Here is a 17,526-nt window from a genome sequence, read left to right as displayed (position 1 = left end):
TAGCTTTGGACTTTGGAATCTTTTGACTTTTTCAACCACCAAACAGTAAAACCCCATTCATTTTGTCTTCCAAGAGTTACACCACACCACAAAAAGCAGCTTTTAATCTTCTTCAAACCAAACTGCTTTTGAATGATTTATGCAGTTTTAATGAACCCACTCATCTGTTATCATGGCGAGCCACTGAAAGAGGTTCTGGGTGTCATGATCAGCCATTACTTTACCTGGGACAGATAAGTAGCCCCAGACCAGGCATCCCCACCCCCATTGCGTCATTCCTTGAAAATCGGAGCTACTCGCAACTTACAAGGCAAGGCCTTCGTCCATAGCTCAATGGAGTCCTGCTCCCCCTCTGGGCAGGTACACCGGCAGCACAGGTGTCATCACAATTCTCTGGAAACAAAAGCTTAACATTATTGGCGTCTATCCGAATGAGGCCGGTGCACAACATCTGAATGATGCAGTATTGCAGACAGGTACCGGAACCTGGGTCCAGCACTCCAGCTCCCTCTGCTCTCTTAGCCCTTCGACCCTCTCCCCTCCCCTTTACCACGTAACCCCTCCTGCGGTTAACCTCCTCGATCCAGATTCCCCAGAGCTCGACTTCTCCATCGTCATTCCTCCCGTGCACGGAACAAACTTTCCCTTTGTTGCGGTGAAGGTTCCATCGGACGTTTCACTCCAAGCACCACCATGTCATGCCTTCTCCACAATCCCCCCGTCATCTGCCCCATCAACCTGTAGAGGAGGGAGGGTTTGCATGGACGAGGTGTCACGCTTCAACGAAAGAGGAAGGTCCGATGAAAGAAACTTGAATTCACCGAGAATCAATAAAATGTATGAAACAAACGAATGAGGAACGAAGGAAAAGGATGGAAACGGGAATGCCGTGAATGGCGAGCATGGCGTGCGTGTGGAGATAGTCGAGGGTGGAGCCGTTTCCGTTTGCGGCCATTGTGGGTGGTGCGGCTGGTGGATCGGACTGGGAGGGACTAGTGAGGAGGCTCCGCCGCGCTGAGGGCGTTTAGTGAGGAGGCTCCGCCGCGCTGAGGGCGTTTCGGGAAGAAAACCCGAACGAAGCGCAATCCGAGGGAAGTCCCTGCGGGTAAAACATCCAAGTTTGGAGTATTATCGGACGAAGGTAAGTTTGTAGTCGAGACGTCCATTGCGTGCCGGGGTTAAAGGTCGCGCTGTTTAAGCCTTTTTGCGATCCCTCTCCTTGTATGGAAAGTGTTGTTGTTGTTGTTGTTGTTGCGGTAACTCGACACGAAGTGTCTAACTGCGAGGTGGTTGTCAGACGATAATTAATTAATTACGATGTGAATTATTTTTGTTTTTCACGTCACTGTGACTTTCACGACCTGGGTGTCGAGGTGTTGCGTGCCCCCAACGTCACGACGGGTGGGGGGACGAAAGGGGTGCTAGGGTGGTCGGTTGAAGGTCGAGCCTTGAATTAAAAACCCTTTAAATGATGGAGGACGTCCTGTGTGTCTCCTCCTAGGTGGCACTCACTGCCTGTTGATTCCATGTAATGATTTGGAGCACCCCTGTGCCGGCCGGTGATGCAGTGCCCTCTTTTATTTTCTCTTCGGGCGAGATTTTAATTGTTTATTTTTGCAAACGGTTCAGAATGCCGGCGATAACTCGCGTACTCGTCCTCGAAAGACACCGTGGGACCTTCAACGCTCACCAACCACTAGACGCCTGAAGTGGAGGTGTGTGTGCTACCTGTGCACCATCTTCTTCGAACCATCAAATATTGACATCGATCCTTTATGGTTTGGTGCAGACTTTTTGCGTCTCGACTAAATTTGTTCGGCCATGTACAGCGCAACTCGGACCGTGGTCTTCTGGGTGACAATGCCATGTTTACCTGGAACATGTGGAATCTGGATCTCATGTTTATGAGAAGAATACTGGAGTCAATACAGATCAGATCAGTCCATCTGGACATATATTTTTATTTAGATTTTAAATTAAATAATTAACTTTTCTGTGGAATTCAGGTGTAAAGCATCTAACTGATGCGGTATCCCAAAATTGGGACCATAAGTTATCCTGACAAGAGCAAACGCTTCACTCTAGGATCTTCCACTACAGGTAGCAGGTTCCTGGATGTGATGTACGCCACAGCACATATATTGCACAGCACCTGGACTGCAGAAGTCTGCAAATTTAGTCACTCGAGTGGAATTGTTGTGGCTTTTTTTTCTTTCTTTTTTCTCAGATGTGACTCATTGGGGTAGGAAAGGTCTGACCAAGTGTCATTTACCTTCTCGTAGTCCCATTAACCATCTCAGGCCGTGGGATGATATGACATGAACGTCTCCATCGAGGATACCTTGAGACACTGTTAAACACGAAGGTGCACCTTCTCACCTCTTGTCACTAACCTTCTCTGGTTGTCCCTTTCCCGCAGGCACCATGCCGGTGTTTCACACCAAGACGATCGAGAGCATCTTGGAGCCAGTGGCGCAGCAAATTGCGGCACTGGTGATCCTACACGAGGAAGGAGAGCGGGATGGAAAGGCTATGCCTGCGTTAGATGCGCCTGTATCTGCTGTGAGGGCCGCCGTCTCCAACCTCGTCAAGGTAAAGGAAGTGTGGTGGACTACACATACCTTTTTTTTTCTTTTTTTCTTTTTTACCTTGATCTAAGGCTCGTAGAAGAGCGTGTACGTAAATCGCATGCGGTGTACTTTAACGTTAAGTCACAAGGACATTAGTAAGTCATGGACAAACATGGGCTATATGGGACTCGAGTCCAGGGTTCCATGCATCACGAGCCAGAGGTTCAGATGGGAATACTAACGAGTCATCACTTGGCATGTTATCTTTCCCAAAAACATGTTCTCATCTTATCACAGCGTGGGAGGATTTATCGTACTGCTGAAGAAGCATTGGAGCCATGAACTTAAGCGGACACTGTTTGAGGAACTGCTTTTTCTATACGAATGTGTTTCCTTGAAATCTCTGGGGTAGTTCGAGATACATTGCCGTGAGTTGGATGCCTGGTGCTGCATTCCGTTGTCGATCGGCGTGGGTGTGGAAGGGGCGTTAGTGTGTGAGTTGGAGGCAGGCATGGAGGGATGAGTTAATTCCAGCCTGTGTTGCTTGACGGCCTTTATAAGGAAAAGGAATGTTGGCAGAGGATATTGTTTCCTTCTCTTCCTTCTCTTCCTTCTCCTCCGTCTCAATCGTCTTTTTTTTCTCTATCGTTGACACAGCGGATCCCCACCGGTGCTGTGTATTCATGTTACACGTTTTGTTATCTCGCACTAGATTTGGGGCCGCAACCGTTTCCTAAGGGTGGTCCCATTTGGGTCTTCGTGTAATTTTAAACATCCTCTCGGTGGACAATGATTACCTTGTACCGATTTACTTGGCCAACACAAAAACGTAACAATAACAGGGTTCAAATGCATTGTTATTAGGAATTTTGCTTCATGGTGCTTGTGATGTAAACACAAAACTGTATGAAATGGCCGTATTTTGCTCCAAAGAAGGATTGATGCCTGAAACGTCGGCTTCTCCTTGCTTTCCACGGTGGTTGGCATACCTCGATCGACGTCCTGTTGATTTCATCCATCATTCTACCTTGTTCGTTCTACCGAGCTAGCAAGACTAGTTCTTCATTGTGAGTGGAGACCTTTGTTTGGTTTTGAGGTTATTTCTCCGAAATCACCTCATAGAGTTGGTCCCGGTGTCCGTCCGTCCGTCCGTCCGTCCGTCCATCCGCTAACATTTGACTAAAACATCTTCTCACAAACTACCCAAGCTATATGGACCAAATTCGGTATGATGCAACAGGACAGGAAGGTCTCATAGGGTTGTGCTCCCCACCTGGATGTGCCCCCTATTATGGGGGTTGAAGGGGGGGGGGGGGGGTTGCCCCAAATATTGATATTCAATTCAAAAATCTTTTCAAAAAATGCCATATTTGCTGTTTAAGTACTTTATGCACCAAGTCTTGCAGAAGTCTTCTTATTCTCAAATTGAGCTTTTCGACTGGGCCTGTAGTGCGAATACAAAATCTCAACAAGCAAATTAACGCATCAACTCCGGTGTAAAGTGCTGAGACCGAAGTCTAAAGCAAAATAGTATTCTTCTCCAAGCAAGATAAGCAGTGTATAGGACAGTACAAGAATACCGCATTGCCGCACCAACACAGTCATTTAATGTTTGAGAAAATCACCAAGTTCCAGAATATACAAGGTAGAAATTGCTGCCGTACACACAAGCAAATGCAAGAGGAGATGGCATCAGAGCGGTGGTGGGCATTCTATGCCAGCAGGTCGCAGATCTGGCCCTTGAACAACTCCAAGGGCTGCAAAATCCTATGGGATTGCAATAACCTTCTGCATTAACTGAGTCGGTCAAGATTTTTTTTTTTTTTGTATACAAGATCGAGGCTCGTGCAAGAGCCAACATTAATCACAAAAAAACAAACTGACACATAAAACATACAATAAAAGCAGCGGGAGACAAGATTGGGAGAGAGAGGGAAGCACACAAGTACAACAACAGTAGAGAACAGGGACGTCGGGAGATCTGTGGAAGGAAGATGGCTTGGGGGGAGGAGGAACTGGAATTGGGGGGGGGGGGGGAGGGGTGGGAGAGGTATAAAAAACATGGACACAGCTAGGACTTCCAGGAAAGAAGTCGGAATTTCAAAAAAGTAGATCTGGGGTGAATTTACGGGGGTAGAAAAGATCAAGGTTTTGGATGGGGGAAGACAAGAGATGGTGGTGAACAGCTGTTTTGAAGACCTGGAGGGAGGAGTGGGATTGAAGGGAGTGAGGGAGTTTGTTCCAGAGGCGGGAGAAAAGAGGAATGAAAGAGTGAAGGTGAGCAGAGAGTCTTGATTTTGGCAGTTTAACCATAAGACGGTTGCAGGCAGATTTTGTGCGACCTGTAGGAATATTTGGGGGGACAGAGCACAGACAGAGCTGGGGGAGCAAGGCCGGAGAGGAGTATTTTTCCTTCTTCCTTTGAGAGGATTATGAAGAAGAGGAGAAGATTTGCTCTTCCTTTGATCTGGGCGGGGTTAAGATGGGGTTTTTTTGTTTTTTTACGGAAAACTTTTTTTTTAGAGGTGGTTCAAGGCTCAAGGAAGAGCTAGAACATTGAATGGTTCAAGATGCAATAGAACGAAAGGACCAGCAGAGAAAGGGAGGGGGGACACCAACAGCCGAGTTGAATGATAACGTAGAGGGACACTTTGACAATTAAGGTGGGGAGGAAAGAGTGGTAGGGGAGGATGCAAGCGGTCGATAAGATAGATACAGTAAGCAAAGTCTCAGGAAGGAACAACTGGAAATATGAAAGGAGGTGGGCTTGGGGAGGGGGATTAATGGGGGTAGAATGGGTCATGGTTTTGGATTGGGGGTGACCTGAGATGGTGGTGAATAGCTGTAATTAGATTCAAGACCTTGCAGGGTTTTGTTCCCAGAACCGGATTCCTCTGAAGGTTGAAACCAATGGGAGGGAGGGGGCTGCAGGTAGATGCATTGTGGGTTAGAATCCTCTCACAGGTTGTCCAGCATTAGATTAGAGGCTCTAAACAGCTTGCCAAGGTCACATGAAGTCCAATGTCCGCTTGACGAACCAAGGACCTACCAATCACCTCTACAAGTACGTTGAATTCTGGTGATCTGTAGAGTGCCTACCCTACAAAGCCCTACCTTCAGCCAGCTCAAATCAGGTGTTGGAAGTGCCGATGTGTTCGTTGGTGGCACTTGAGGCGAGGCTGCAGAAAAAGCTAGCTTTATGATCATTACAAATTGAATTTGAACACGTCCGCTGTGGCACTGCAGCGAGGTCAGAGACTCTTCGATACCTGATATGAAACGATGTTCTACAGTTGACATTTTGTCTCAAAATTAAGCGGTGTATTATGGTTCACATGGCTGGGCAAAACGGTTCTCACAATTCCAATAACACTCATTTTCATTCTGATGGCAAACTGTAAACACAACCAGGCATCTTGAAGGTTTTGCTGCGCAAGTTGTTTAACGCTTCCAAGTTAAACTTCCAAAATCCAGGCTGATCTACCTGCACACCGTCACTCCTTTATTCCTCTTTTCTTACCCCCTTCGTCCCCCCCCATAGAACCACTTTCCAGAGGCAATTCTTTCCCATTTCCCACTCTTCCCTCCAGGACTTCACTCAAGCAGGCAGTGCACCACCATCTCTTGTCATCCCCATTTCTGACCCATGATCTTTTCTATATACAATAGGCTAATACTGTCTGTCTGTCCTCTGTCTGTCTGCCAACCCTGGTGTTGGGCTAGCGGCTAGGGTGTCAGCTTAGGATCCTAGGATCCTGGGTTCGAAACCCGGTCGATCGCTGAATTAACGCCAGGGGGGTTGACTCAGCCTGCTCATCCTTCCGAGGTCGGCTAATTGAGTACCAGTTCACTGGTAATTCCCTGCTTGTCGTTAAAGGTGGAAAAAAGGGTTGGCGTCAGGAAGGGCATCCGGCCGTAAAATATTGCTTCAAAAAGGGGACCGAAAAACAACAACAACCACGGTTCCCGAAAAAGGCCAACCCCCGCTTGCGGGCAAAAATGGCCTCTAAAGGTGTTTTTTTTTTTGTTTTTTTTGTCCCACCCTGAAACAGGGAAATGCTCCTGGGGGGAGAAAAAACAAAACGAGTAAAAGCGGCTTGAAATGAATCCAAACCCCGTGGGAAATTAATTTCAACAAATACATCAGACAATCGACACAGATGGTGTATAGGTAACAGACCACTGCTTCAATCACTCCAGAATTTTCTTTCTTTACTGTTAAGAAATATCCATTTTTGAGATCTTTCATCCAGCGAAACAATTAAACATCATCCCTCTCCTCTTTTCTTGCTCATTCATTCCCTTGATGTTTGTCCCACTGTCCCTAACGTGCTCTTCCATGAGCCTCGTTCCTGTAACAAAAGTAAAAGAGATGTCTTCATGTGCCTCTTGCTCCTTACCATGATGGGGATCGTGTCCGGTTTGATTGGTCCTGCCGATTATTTCCATGCATTTCGTAAGCAGATGCTCCTGGAATTTCTGAAAATTACAAGGGGTCCGACGGGTCCTGTGCGGACGAAGAGGTCTTGCGTTGGATGAAAGTGCAAAAATGAAAGGATGAAGAAAGCAACCGCCGACCGGAAAGTACAGTAGTTTGAAGTCAGGATAATTGGGATAATTTGCTTCAATTTTTCTGTCTTTGATCCAAGTTTGTGTCACGATCTAAATGCTTTCTTTGTGAAGCCCGGACCATGAACATAGTGGAATCTCTTGTCCTGCTCCGAGTCGTGCTCTGTTGTATAGTAACGTCCTTGACATTCTTCGAGCTGCTACAAGCTTTGGACTCTGTCGGAAAAATCCTTTCTATTTTGAAGTTTCTCCCTCAACCTTTCCAAATACCTTTTCCTTTCAACCATTCCTTCCTGCTTCCCTCCCTTCCTCCACCAGGAAGAGGGAGTAGGGGTGCATTTCCTGTTTGTATCATTGGTCATCTCATGAGAAGCGAGTGCATAAATGGAAGGGAGGGGGTGGGCATTTCATTGGTCGTTGGTCCCCTTAGGAGATTTGTTGGTGGAGGGGTGGAGGAGGAAGAGTTGGTAGTAGTGGGTGCCAATGGTGGTGAGGGTGAGGGTGAGGGAGTATTGCCAGGTTACATATCGTGGTCTTTTCACCAAATAAGGGCAATGTCTTGGACTCTTTCTAAGCAAAGTGATTTATTCCCCAGTAACAGGGAGGAGGAGAAAGCAAACATGTCGGTATCGGCTTTAACTTCATCCCATAGGTTGCTGAATTTCTTGCAGTTGTCCAAGAAGACACGGTGAGGAGTTTGTGTCTGGGCCTCTGGTGGAACGAATGAGTCAGCTTTTTGGGATCCTCTTTTCAGTGAAGCACACTTTCCAACAGCGTGTAAAGCCCCCGCAGCTGCGCGAGTCCCTCGGCCACACCCGATCCCCTTGCGTGTCTCGATATTCTCTTTCTCGAGCTAAACTGCTGAAGTTTCCGCCATCCGCCCACCGTCTTCTTTGGCCGCAACGCTCAGTGTTGCCGACGTTCCGACTCCATGACCCATTGCTGGGTCCGCATGTGCAATGCCGTGCGGTGTCCTGTGATGCATTACGGATGGAAATCTGAGATCGAATCGTGTTGGTCGTATGACGGTTCTGATAAACCCAACGAATGCTCTGTGTGCCGAGAAAGGCGCCACGCTCATCAGCCAGAGGGCGGCTCAACTTGGGGTGGTTTACCATTTCCAACTTAATAATTCAAATTCCGAGAGATGTGAAAGAGAGATGAGGAAGAGATATGCACGGGGAGAGGGGGATGAGAGAGGAGGGAGATGGAGGGTAAGGGAGTAGGGGGGATGGGAGAGAGAGAGAGGATGGAAGAGAGAGGAGGGGACACGGGGGTCAGACAGACACAAACAGACAGACACAGACAGACACAGACAGACACAGACAGACACAGACAGACAGACACAGACAGACACAGACAGACACAGACAGACAGACACAGACAGACAGACAGACACAGACAGACATAGACAGACAGACACAGACACAGACAGACACAGACAGACAGACACAGACAGACACAGACAGAAAAAAAGAATATAAGAGAATAATTATTGAGTATTTCACATGAATAACGAGGACCTTGAGACTTGGAGGATTATGAACAGGGAGTTGGGGGGTGTGGGGGAGGGGCGCACGGTTGGTCAGATTATGGGTCTGGGTTACAGCAGATAGCAACATTAAGCAGGCCGTTCTAACTTGTAGTGTATACCTCGTGAAATATTTGAGTTGTGTCCGGCTTCGGCCTACTCATTTCTCTTCCATCATAATGAAAATGACCAGATTTATTGGTCAGAATGCTCACGTATTGTTCACAATCCAGATATCCTTTGTAAACGCACCTGCTATTGGTGATTTACCGAGAACAATGTTGCCTTCACTTTCTTGTTGTCGTTGTTACCTTCATTGCATTCTATTTTTTGCTGTCCTCAGAGCAACCATTCCTTAAATATTTGTCATAGGTTGATAAATGTATATATATATATATATATATATATATATATGTATATGTATATATATTGTTGCGGATCTCAAACGTCTGCTCTCCCCTTATCAAGGGGGGATTAATCCCCTTGTCCTTTTATCTGGCCGACGCGAGTCCTGGAAGTTATAACGTTCCTTCCGGTCGGTATTAAATAGGGTTATTGGTCGACTTAGTCCTAATACCTAATTACTAACACCGACCGTGAAGCAAGGAAATGACTCCCGCCCGAACCACGGCGTTAGTGGACACGCCGAGCGAAGCGAGCCGTGATTCGGGCCGTTAACAAGGACTAGACCCGATTGTGGCGGTTCCGATCGTGCCACGTTTACCCAATAGAGAAAAGACTAGGACAATCGGATTAAGGAGAAACCAGAAAGAACAAGGCAATTTATTATCAATTTGTACAATTAGAAGAGTAGTATAGGCTCTGGGGGGTTGCTTGTGTACATCTCTCTTCTACGGCAAAACTTTTGATTTTCCTGTTCTATATGTTGAGACCCTTGGAAAAAATCTGGGTAACACTCCCAGATCAAGTACGTTTTTTCTGCACACCCCAATACGTGATTATGACTTGAGGCCAATTAGCCGAAATAGCAAAATTCCGTTTTCATGGAATAATTCAAGAGTAGGCAGCTTTAGATTCAAATGTAACATTTATTTATCATGTTTAGACATAACTAACACATTTTTAGCATGGTTCAATACTATAAACTGTCTTTTTTAGGAAAAAAACACGTCATTTAGCTTCTTTTTCTCCAAAAATCACTTTCAGTTTGAAAGGCGCTCAAAATCCGATCACCTCTCATACACCCAATTATGTAGATAAAGCAACCAAAATTTGTCAGAAGCTTCCTTATGAAGCCCTTTAATAATTCCATGCATCATATTTATGATTCATTATATTGTATAGTGACAGTGGGGTCAAATGTTAACAAAGGTTACCCCTACCCCAAAAAGCGGTATAAACCAAAATTGGTTAAATTGGTCTAACTTTTGAAGTAAGTGTGATATTCGGCTGATTTTGGTGTCTATGTATGGGTTTTTGATAGCAAGCTATTCATTGGAACCATAATCAACCCCTTTTGAATATACCTAATTTGCATAATTTCAAAATGGCCGCCAAACACCTCCTGGCAATGATGTTGACTAAATTTCGCTCAAAATTCAGCTTAAGCAAAACTATTACACTTACATAGCTTAAGGATTCATGAATTAAAATCATAACATGTCCACAAACCCAATATAACTGTCATAACAAGGAAGCGCGTGCTGTCAATTACCACCATTTACCACCCGTGCAACTTCAATACATGTACTCTTTATCAAGCGACAGGATTCTTGCAGGCATCAGGGGAAGCCTTTTTGCAATGACAAAAATTTACACATTTGACTATGGCGGTCCTACAGGGGCATGTTGACCTGGCACACTTAGTGCATGAACAGACAACTGTCCAATGTGATTCTAGAGTTTTCCACGTTGTCTCAGGTATCAGCTGTTCCTTGTCATGCGTATAACCACAATCCTCTGGCTTAAGTGCGATCACATTTTCAGAATCTTGATGAAGCTCCAAAGCATGCATGATATTGTAGGCATTGAAAAAGCTACGCTTCATATGTGGCAGGAGACCTTGGCTGGTTGGTGGCAGGTTGTGATGAGAACTCCCTTTGACATGATGGAAGATCTCCGCACGCAAGTTCGAAAATTTCTTCGCATCGCTTTTTGGTTTCAGTACTTTGACCAAGTAGGATTCTGCATTCTTGATCAAAGGCTGAGAAAGGGTCGGCAACCCTCCAAAGTGCTTCAATAACTTTTCTGGCTCGGCATTCAAGGCGGCTTTCTTGGTCCCATCTTTGCTAGTGATATCACATCCTGTAAGACTGTGTACGGCAGGAAGAACAGCACAGAGTTGACATCCGATGCGCTCGAACAAGGTATGAAGGGGCACATACCGAGTGCTATCTCCAACTCCAGCTCGTACCCACAGCTCCTCTAGGTCATGTTGGAGAAAGACAGGCATGTGGTGGAGCAAGGCAACAACTACATCAGTATCATTGGAGATGACAACACATATTTTGTGTCCTTCTTTGAGCGCGTCCAAAACATGAAGGAGTATGCGAAGATCCGCCTCTTCAAATGTGGATTGAAGGTGTACCAGTGCGCTCTCATCTCCGTTGTGCATTTTCATACATTTCCAATCCTCGTTCTCTCTGGTCACCTGTCCGAGTACAGTTGGGTACTGACCGGTATTTGCAATATTTGAACGAACATGGCTGTAGATCAGTTTTTCAAGGAGAAGTTTGTTGTTGTTGGAAGGTCAGAATGTGTTCATATCCTTAGGTAGTGGTGTTGATGGCTCTATTGAAGTATATTGTAAGGAGGAAGTGTAAGGCAGTTCGGCCACTTTGTAAGTTGCTGGGATGTCAGCACGGCGTGCAGGCTTGTGAAAGTCGGACAGTACCTGGCATTTTAATATTAAACTGAATGACTGTGGACCATGTGTGACCTGCGTGTCAGAAATCTTTGGTTTACTGGTCGACGACGGGGGTTTGTCTTGGTAGAGAACAGTCACAGTGTCATGTTCAGATACATTTGCCCCCTCATGGTCCCAGTTGTCAATTGCACCGGAGGTGAATTGCCCAGGATCAAAGTGTGACGGCAGTGAAACGCGATCGTTGTTGTGCTGTGCTGTAAACGTGGCAAGGTCATGTTGGTACCTACGCAGCTCCGGGTAGCTGATTGCTAGTCCTCCGTGGTTTAGAACTGTAGTTACAATTTTACCACCACGCCCAAGACCATGAACTGATTCCGCATTCATAATATGCATTGGAGTTCTCTTTCTACCGCAGTGATGGATATAGTACATGACTTGGAAGACAGATTGTATCTTTCTGCAACGCTGTGTGGAGAGGCTGTTACCTGATGGCTTGCTACCGGTATCGTAGTCATCATCATCTTCTTCATCCTCATCAACTGGTTCATCACTTTCTGTCATGACAGCTTCGGCTGCTTTTGCATATGTGTCAGGATTGAAATTGTACAAATGACTGAAAAAACGTAGTACAGGTTCAGGGATATTCATCTCGCTCAAGGAATGCTTTAGATCATGCGCATCACAAAAGCTATCGTCAAGGCCAAAATCATACTCATCTAGAGCCTTCCTAATCACACCAGCGCATACCTGAACAGGATCAAGGGAACGAATGCGCTCAGCTAACACTTTCTTTGGAACACTGAATACCATCATTGATTTTTTGAATGAACTGGGATATGTAAAATCAATCTCATTACCAAAAGTGTTCAACAAGAAAACTTTTACATCTCTATTACGAAAGTTACATTTGTCATCAATATTGTTCAAAGAGTCTCTGATAGCACTAAGTTCATAACCCCTCCCTTCTTTTAGGCCTTGCTCTAACTCTTTAACAACCTGATTCCAAGCAAGCTGTTTCTCAGACACTTTTGGTATGGAAGCTTTATCACGAGAGTCATACTTATACAAGTATTTAGTCATGCAGTCCCTGTGGTAGTACAGATCTGCTCCAAACACAGATTGCGCATCTTGAAGGTCGCACGTTCGGGTGAACACATCATCTTGAAAGAAGTTTGTCGCAGCCAGAAAGGCTGAAGCACGGCCTGATTCACTAATGCGATATTTCGTGTACTGTTGTTTGTGTGATTTACTGTCACAGATAATACACTTCACTTGACGTAAGGCTGTTGTGGACGTCTCTGTATTCGGTGGATGTCGGACGGCCTTAGAACGAGTACTTCTATCTTCTTCCTGCTCAGAACGGGACAGGTCTTGGCATACAGCGAGACTCTTCCTTTTCCTATTGAGAACTGAAGTCATGGCGTATTTTTTGTAACAGTCATTGGTCACATGATAAACAAACCCATCTCCTTTAACCAGCTTAAGCCGTTTGGAAACTTGATCATTGTGGATGTAACTTGCTTCTCGTATCCTTTTGCAACCATTAGTTGTGCTCACAGTTTTATCCCCCGCGCTTTTCTGGCAGATGATGCAGTTAGTCGCATCAAACGAACTGTCTTCGGGCGGTCCTGAGAGAGTAACAGACTCCATCGTCAGCGGCCACGCCTGAAAAACAAAAAATGGATATTAGTTACGTTTGTACGACTGTAAAAATCGGCAAGGTCGGACCATATGCTGAAAATATAAAATGTGAAAGACTGATAAGCCACAAAGAAACCCATGTTTATCCCTATTAAAGGGCTTCATAAGGAAGCTTCTGGCAAATTTTGGTTGCTTTATCTACATAATTGGGTGTATGAGAGGTGATTGGATTTTGAGCGCCTTTCAAACTGAAAGTGATTTTTGGAGAAAAAAAAGCTAAATGACGGTTTTTTTTCTGAAAAAGACAGCTTATAGTATTGAACCATGCTAAAAATGTGTTAGTTATGTCTAAACATGATAAATAAATGTTACATTTGAATCTAAAGCTGCCTACTCTTGAATTATTCCATGAAAACTGAATTTTGCTATTTCGGTTAATTGGCCTCAAGTCATAATCACGTATTGGGGTGTGCAGAAAAAACGTACTTGATCTGGGAGTGTTACCCAGATTTTTTCCAAGGGTCTCAACATATAGAACAGGAAAATCAAAAGTTTGGCCGTAGAAGAGAGATGTACACAAGCAACCCCCCAGAGCCAGGAGTAGAGGAAACGAATGAAATGTACAAGATAGAAAGAGGAAGAAGAAGCACACAAGGCAGCCTTAAACAGTCTTATCTTATTCCCTGGACAAACGGGCCCGTCTCTCATACAGACACTCACACGGGGATTGTAGATGGTTGATGGTCACCAGCGCGTCCAGGCTCCAGCCGGCTCCGGTCCAGCGGACGAAACCCGACAGGCAGCTCTTCAGTGTAACTCGAATGGACAATTATATCACAGGGGGAAGGCTGGTGTCCTAGCGGCGTACGTAATAGTTGCACACTCGCGCCAAACGCCCCCTCTCCAAGGTCCTGCTTTGAACTCCCAATGCCAGCGAGCCCTCTTTGATCAAGCGCATGTACCCACAAGTTCTTTGTAATGTGCACTCTCCCAATACGTCCTGTCAACACCAATCTTTCACTCGAGTCCTCTCAAGGCGAGCTCTTCTCATCAGTCGTGTCCTTAACGAGCGCCGCTGCATGAGTCCTCTTAGCACAAGCTTCCTACGAGAGTCCTTTCAAAAGCCAACCTTCCACTGAGTCCTTTCAGTGCGAGCTCTTCTCATCAGTCCTGTCCTTAACGAGCACCGCTGCACGAGTCCTGTAAAAGGGCTTTGCGCTCGCTTTTATATCTCAAGCAAGCGATCGCTCCGCGAGCCCCAAAGCCACGCCTATCAGGTGATGTTACTTCAGCCCTGGTTGGCTGGTTAAGGCTTACCGGCCCCGCCCTGATGGTTGGGTGACGTAGCCACACCTTCTTCCTGGCGCTCCGCCCCCTTTTTCCGGGCCTCACCTCGTGGCTTATGGTGGCGTTGAGCAAGCTCACGGGCAGCGGAGGCTGCTGCTGCTGCTGGCCGAGGACTGTACCAAATTGGGAGGGCCATGGGGCACAGACAGGAGGGCGCGCTTAATGGCGTCGCTTGGAGAGGGAGGCTGTCAAAATGGACGGAATGGGGCCTACTCCTTATTTGATTGACACAACGCAGATTCAACTATTGGAAACATGGCCTTATCTATACACATACTAATGAAATAACTGAAGTCCTATGGTGACCTACGTGTTGCTTGTGGCCTAACTATGGGGTGCTACCTTTAACCTTTAATGATGTGATATTTACAAGAATGTGGGTTCTCAAAACCGCAACAATATATATATATATGTATATACATCGCATTGGGTCTGCTTCGTAGAAAGTGATTTGAATAATACCCTTGCAAGCATGAGCAGAGCATTTTAAAAGACGAGGATATTTATTTCATTAATTTGTTATTTTCTACACCTTTAATGCCGGTGCGTCCAAGGCGTTGGTGTTGTGTCCATACATATATACTGTGCTGTTGTGTCACATTCTGATTGTCAATGTTGTGCAAGACATGAAATGTGACAGGAATGGCTATCCCTTCAAATCTCATCTTGTTTGCACATGGCATTCGCTCCCCTGATGCCAAATTTTAATATATTGGGTTTCAGACCAATAATCTGAATGGAATGCAAGCTCACCGAACCTCTGTTGGGCCAACTTTGGTAAATTAGAGTTTTCCATATCCAAATTTTTCATCCAATAAATGCTTTCAAAAAGTCGTTTTTATATCGAAGGGAGGGAGATAAGTGAATTCCAAATTCTCAATCAATTATTTGATAAAAGTTTTTGTTTGTTTGTTTGTATTGTTGTCCATGTTGCGTGCGCTGTTTTCCTTCATCTAGGTAGGGAAGGGGACAGTGGAAACAACGGATGATGCACTTCTCAAGCATGACATGCCACCTGCTTTCATCAAGTGAGCCATTTTACGTCGTCTCTCTTTTCATTCTTCTTCTTCTTCTATTCTCCCCATTCTACTGATTCTCAATCTGTTTCCAGTAAAGATCATTTTATTTTGCTGCCCTTGCCTGGCGTGGTGCAACTAGGATGAATAGCAGCCATGCTCATTGCGGTAGAGGTCTATCGAAACCGTTTTGTCTTTCTGGTCACATACACGAGTCCGAACTATTTTCCTCGGTGGGTTTTCATTAAAGATTCTACAAACCCTCACGGCCATCACATGCTGCCCCTTATGTGTGTTTTTTGGTCGTACTGGTTTGTTAAAGATCCATGCCTTGTATTGAGTTCCCTTACAAAGAGCCTCAATGCATAAGGAGACCATTAGGCCCATCAGGACTGCACTATGATTGCCAACCTATGGTTGATTGTCGATGCTCTATCTTTTTTTTTGATGCTGAGCATCGAGCATGGAAGCAGCACGGACCATTTTAATGTTTTTGTTATTACTCGGCGGAGATTCAAACCACCGACCTTGCAGATTCCGAATGAATGCTCTAACCATTACACCACCCAGTCTAGTTGTGTAATATCTCCTCCGATTTCCTCTTGAAGCAGTTTCTGGGCTGCAGACGCAGTAACAGATACGGTGGCAAAACAACAACGTAGCTGCCAATGAATTGTGCAGATGATCCACAGAATGTTTTGTCTTTGCATCACATGTTGGTAAGCGGCGAATCTTTATCGTCTTGGACAAAAGAGTAATACAGCAGGTTTTTTTTCTGTCCATGATGGATAGTGAGACTCGTACATTGACAATCGCGTAATAAGGGCTTGGTACGAGCACAACGCCTCGAGCAGGCTTCTGCAACTCTTACTGCGAGAGTTGTCCTTTACTTTCTCTTCAATTTTTTTTTTCTATTTTCTATATCTTCTATTTTTTTTCTTTTTGCTTTCTTCTCTGAAACGACACACACAATTTCGATGAAACTGGACTACAACCTTCATCGCCTGTGATGTAGCAAAGTGTGTTCATGGCATTATAATAATCGGGCCCTAGGAGGGGTCTACTGGGGATGGAGGGAGGGGGTGGGAGGGGAGGGTTACACCCCATCCCCCTCGCACTCCCCCCAAAATAAGTATTTGCTTTCTTCTCAGAAACTACACATACAATTCCGATGAAACTTGACCACAATGTTCCGTTCATCACACATGATGCACAAACGTTTGTTCACGGCATTAAAAAAAACCGATTGGGGTAAGGCAGTCTACATGGGGGGAGGGGGGTGGAGGTCTAAGGCAGTCCGTCCATGCGTCCATCCGTCCGGCCGTTCGTGATAGGTTTTTGTTTCCGCGATAAATTGAGAACGGCTGAAGGGATCCAAGTCAAACTTGGAGCAGGTATGTATAATGAGGTAAAGATTAACTAATTCGATTTTGGGGTCACAAGGTCAAAGATCAGAGGTCATATTACATATAAATCCTGTTACCGCGATAAATTGCCAACCAGCGATAGGATTTTGACCGAAACTGGTGCAAGTATGTATTATGATGCAAAGATGAACTGATTAGATTTTAGGCTTAAGAGGTCAAAGGTCAGAGGGCATGTTACGTTACAATTATTTCGTTACCACGATAACTAAACAACGGCTAAAGAGATCCAAGTCTAACATGGTACAGGTATGTATAATGATGTAAAGATGAACTGATTGGATTTTGGAATCGAGGTCAGAGGTCAGTCTGTAATTGGTTTTCAGAACTGCAACAACCTAATAATGGCTGAAGGGAACCAAGTCAAATTTGGTGCAAGTATGTATAATTTAACCCTGGTGTTGGGCTAGCGGCTAGGGTGTCAGCTTATGGATCCTAGGATCCTGGGTTCGAATCCCGGTCGATCGCTGAATTAACGCCAGGGGGGTTGACTCAGCCTGTCATCCTTCCGAGGTCGGCTAATTGAGTACCAGTTCACTGGTAATTCCCTGGTTGTCGTTAAAGGCGGCAAAAAGGGTTGGCGTCAGGAAGGGCATCCGGC

At 45.4% G+C, this 17,526-nt stretch overlaps 1 protein-coding gene across 6 annotated transcripts in view; it reads left to right on the top strand.

Moving 5' to 3' along the window:
* The first annotated feature begins 758 nt into the window (after positions 1-758).
* The window catches only part of VCL (vinculin), a 71,639-nt gene continuing 54,871 nt past the window's right edge, over positions 759-17,526 (top strand). For 3 of the 6 annotated variants that reach the window (XR_013623798.1, XR_013623797.1, XM_068119980.2), the window contains exons 1-3: positions 990-1,141; positions 2,420-2,592; positions 15,443-15,513. Coding sequence is in view for 4 of the 6 variants with exons in the window: in XM_068119980.2 (XP_067976081.1) it covers positions 2,425-2,592; positions 15,443-15,513 (239 nt within the window). In the remaining 2 variants the exon portion in view is untranslated. Of the gene's footprint in view, positions 1,142-1,428; positions 1,716-2,419; positions 2,593-15,442; positions 15,514-17,526 lie in introns of those variants that run through there. The other 3 variants (XM_068119982.2, XM_078779821.1, XM_068119981.2) reach the window with 3 other exon arrangements.

Source organism: Myxine glutinosa, chromosome 6 (genome assembly GCF_964187855.1).
Source record: "Myxine glutinosa chromosome 6, kmMyxGlut1.1, whole genome shotgun sequence".
NCBI lineage: Eukaryota > Metazoa > Chordata > Myxini > Myxiniformes > Myxinidae > Myxine > Myxine glutinosa.
Note: the sequence above shows the minus strand (reverse complement) of the source record. Positions and strands in the feature narration are given on the sequence as shown.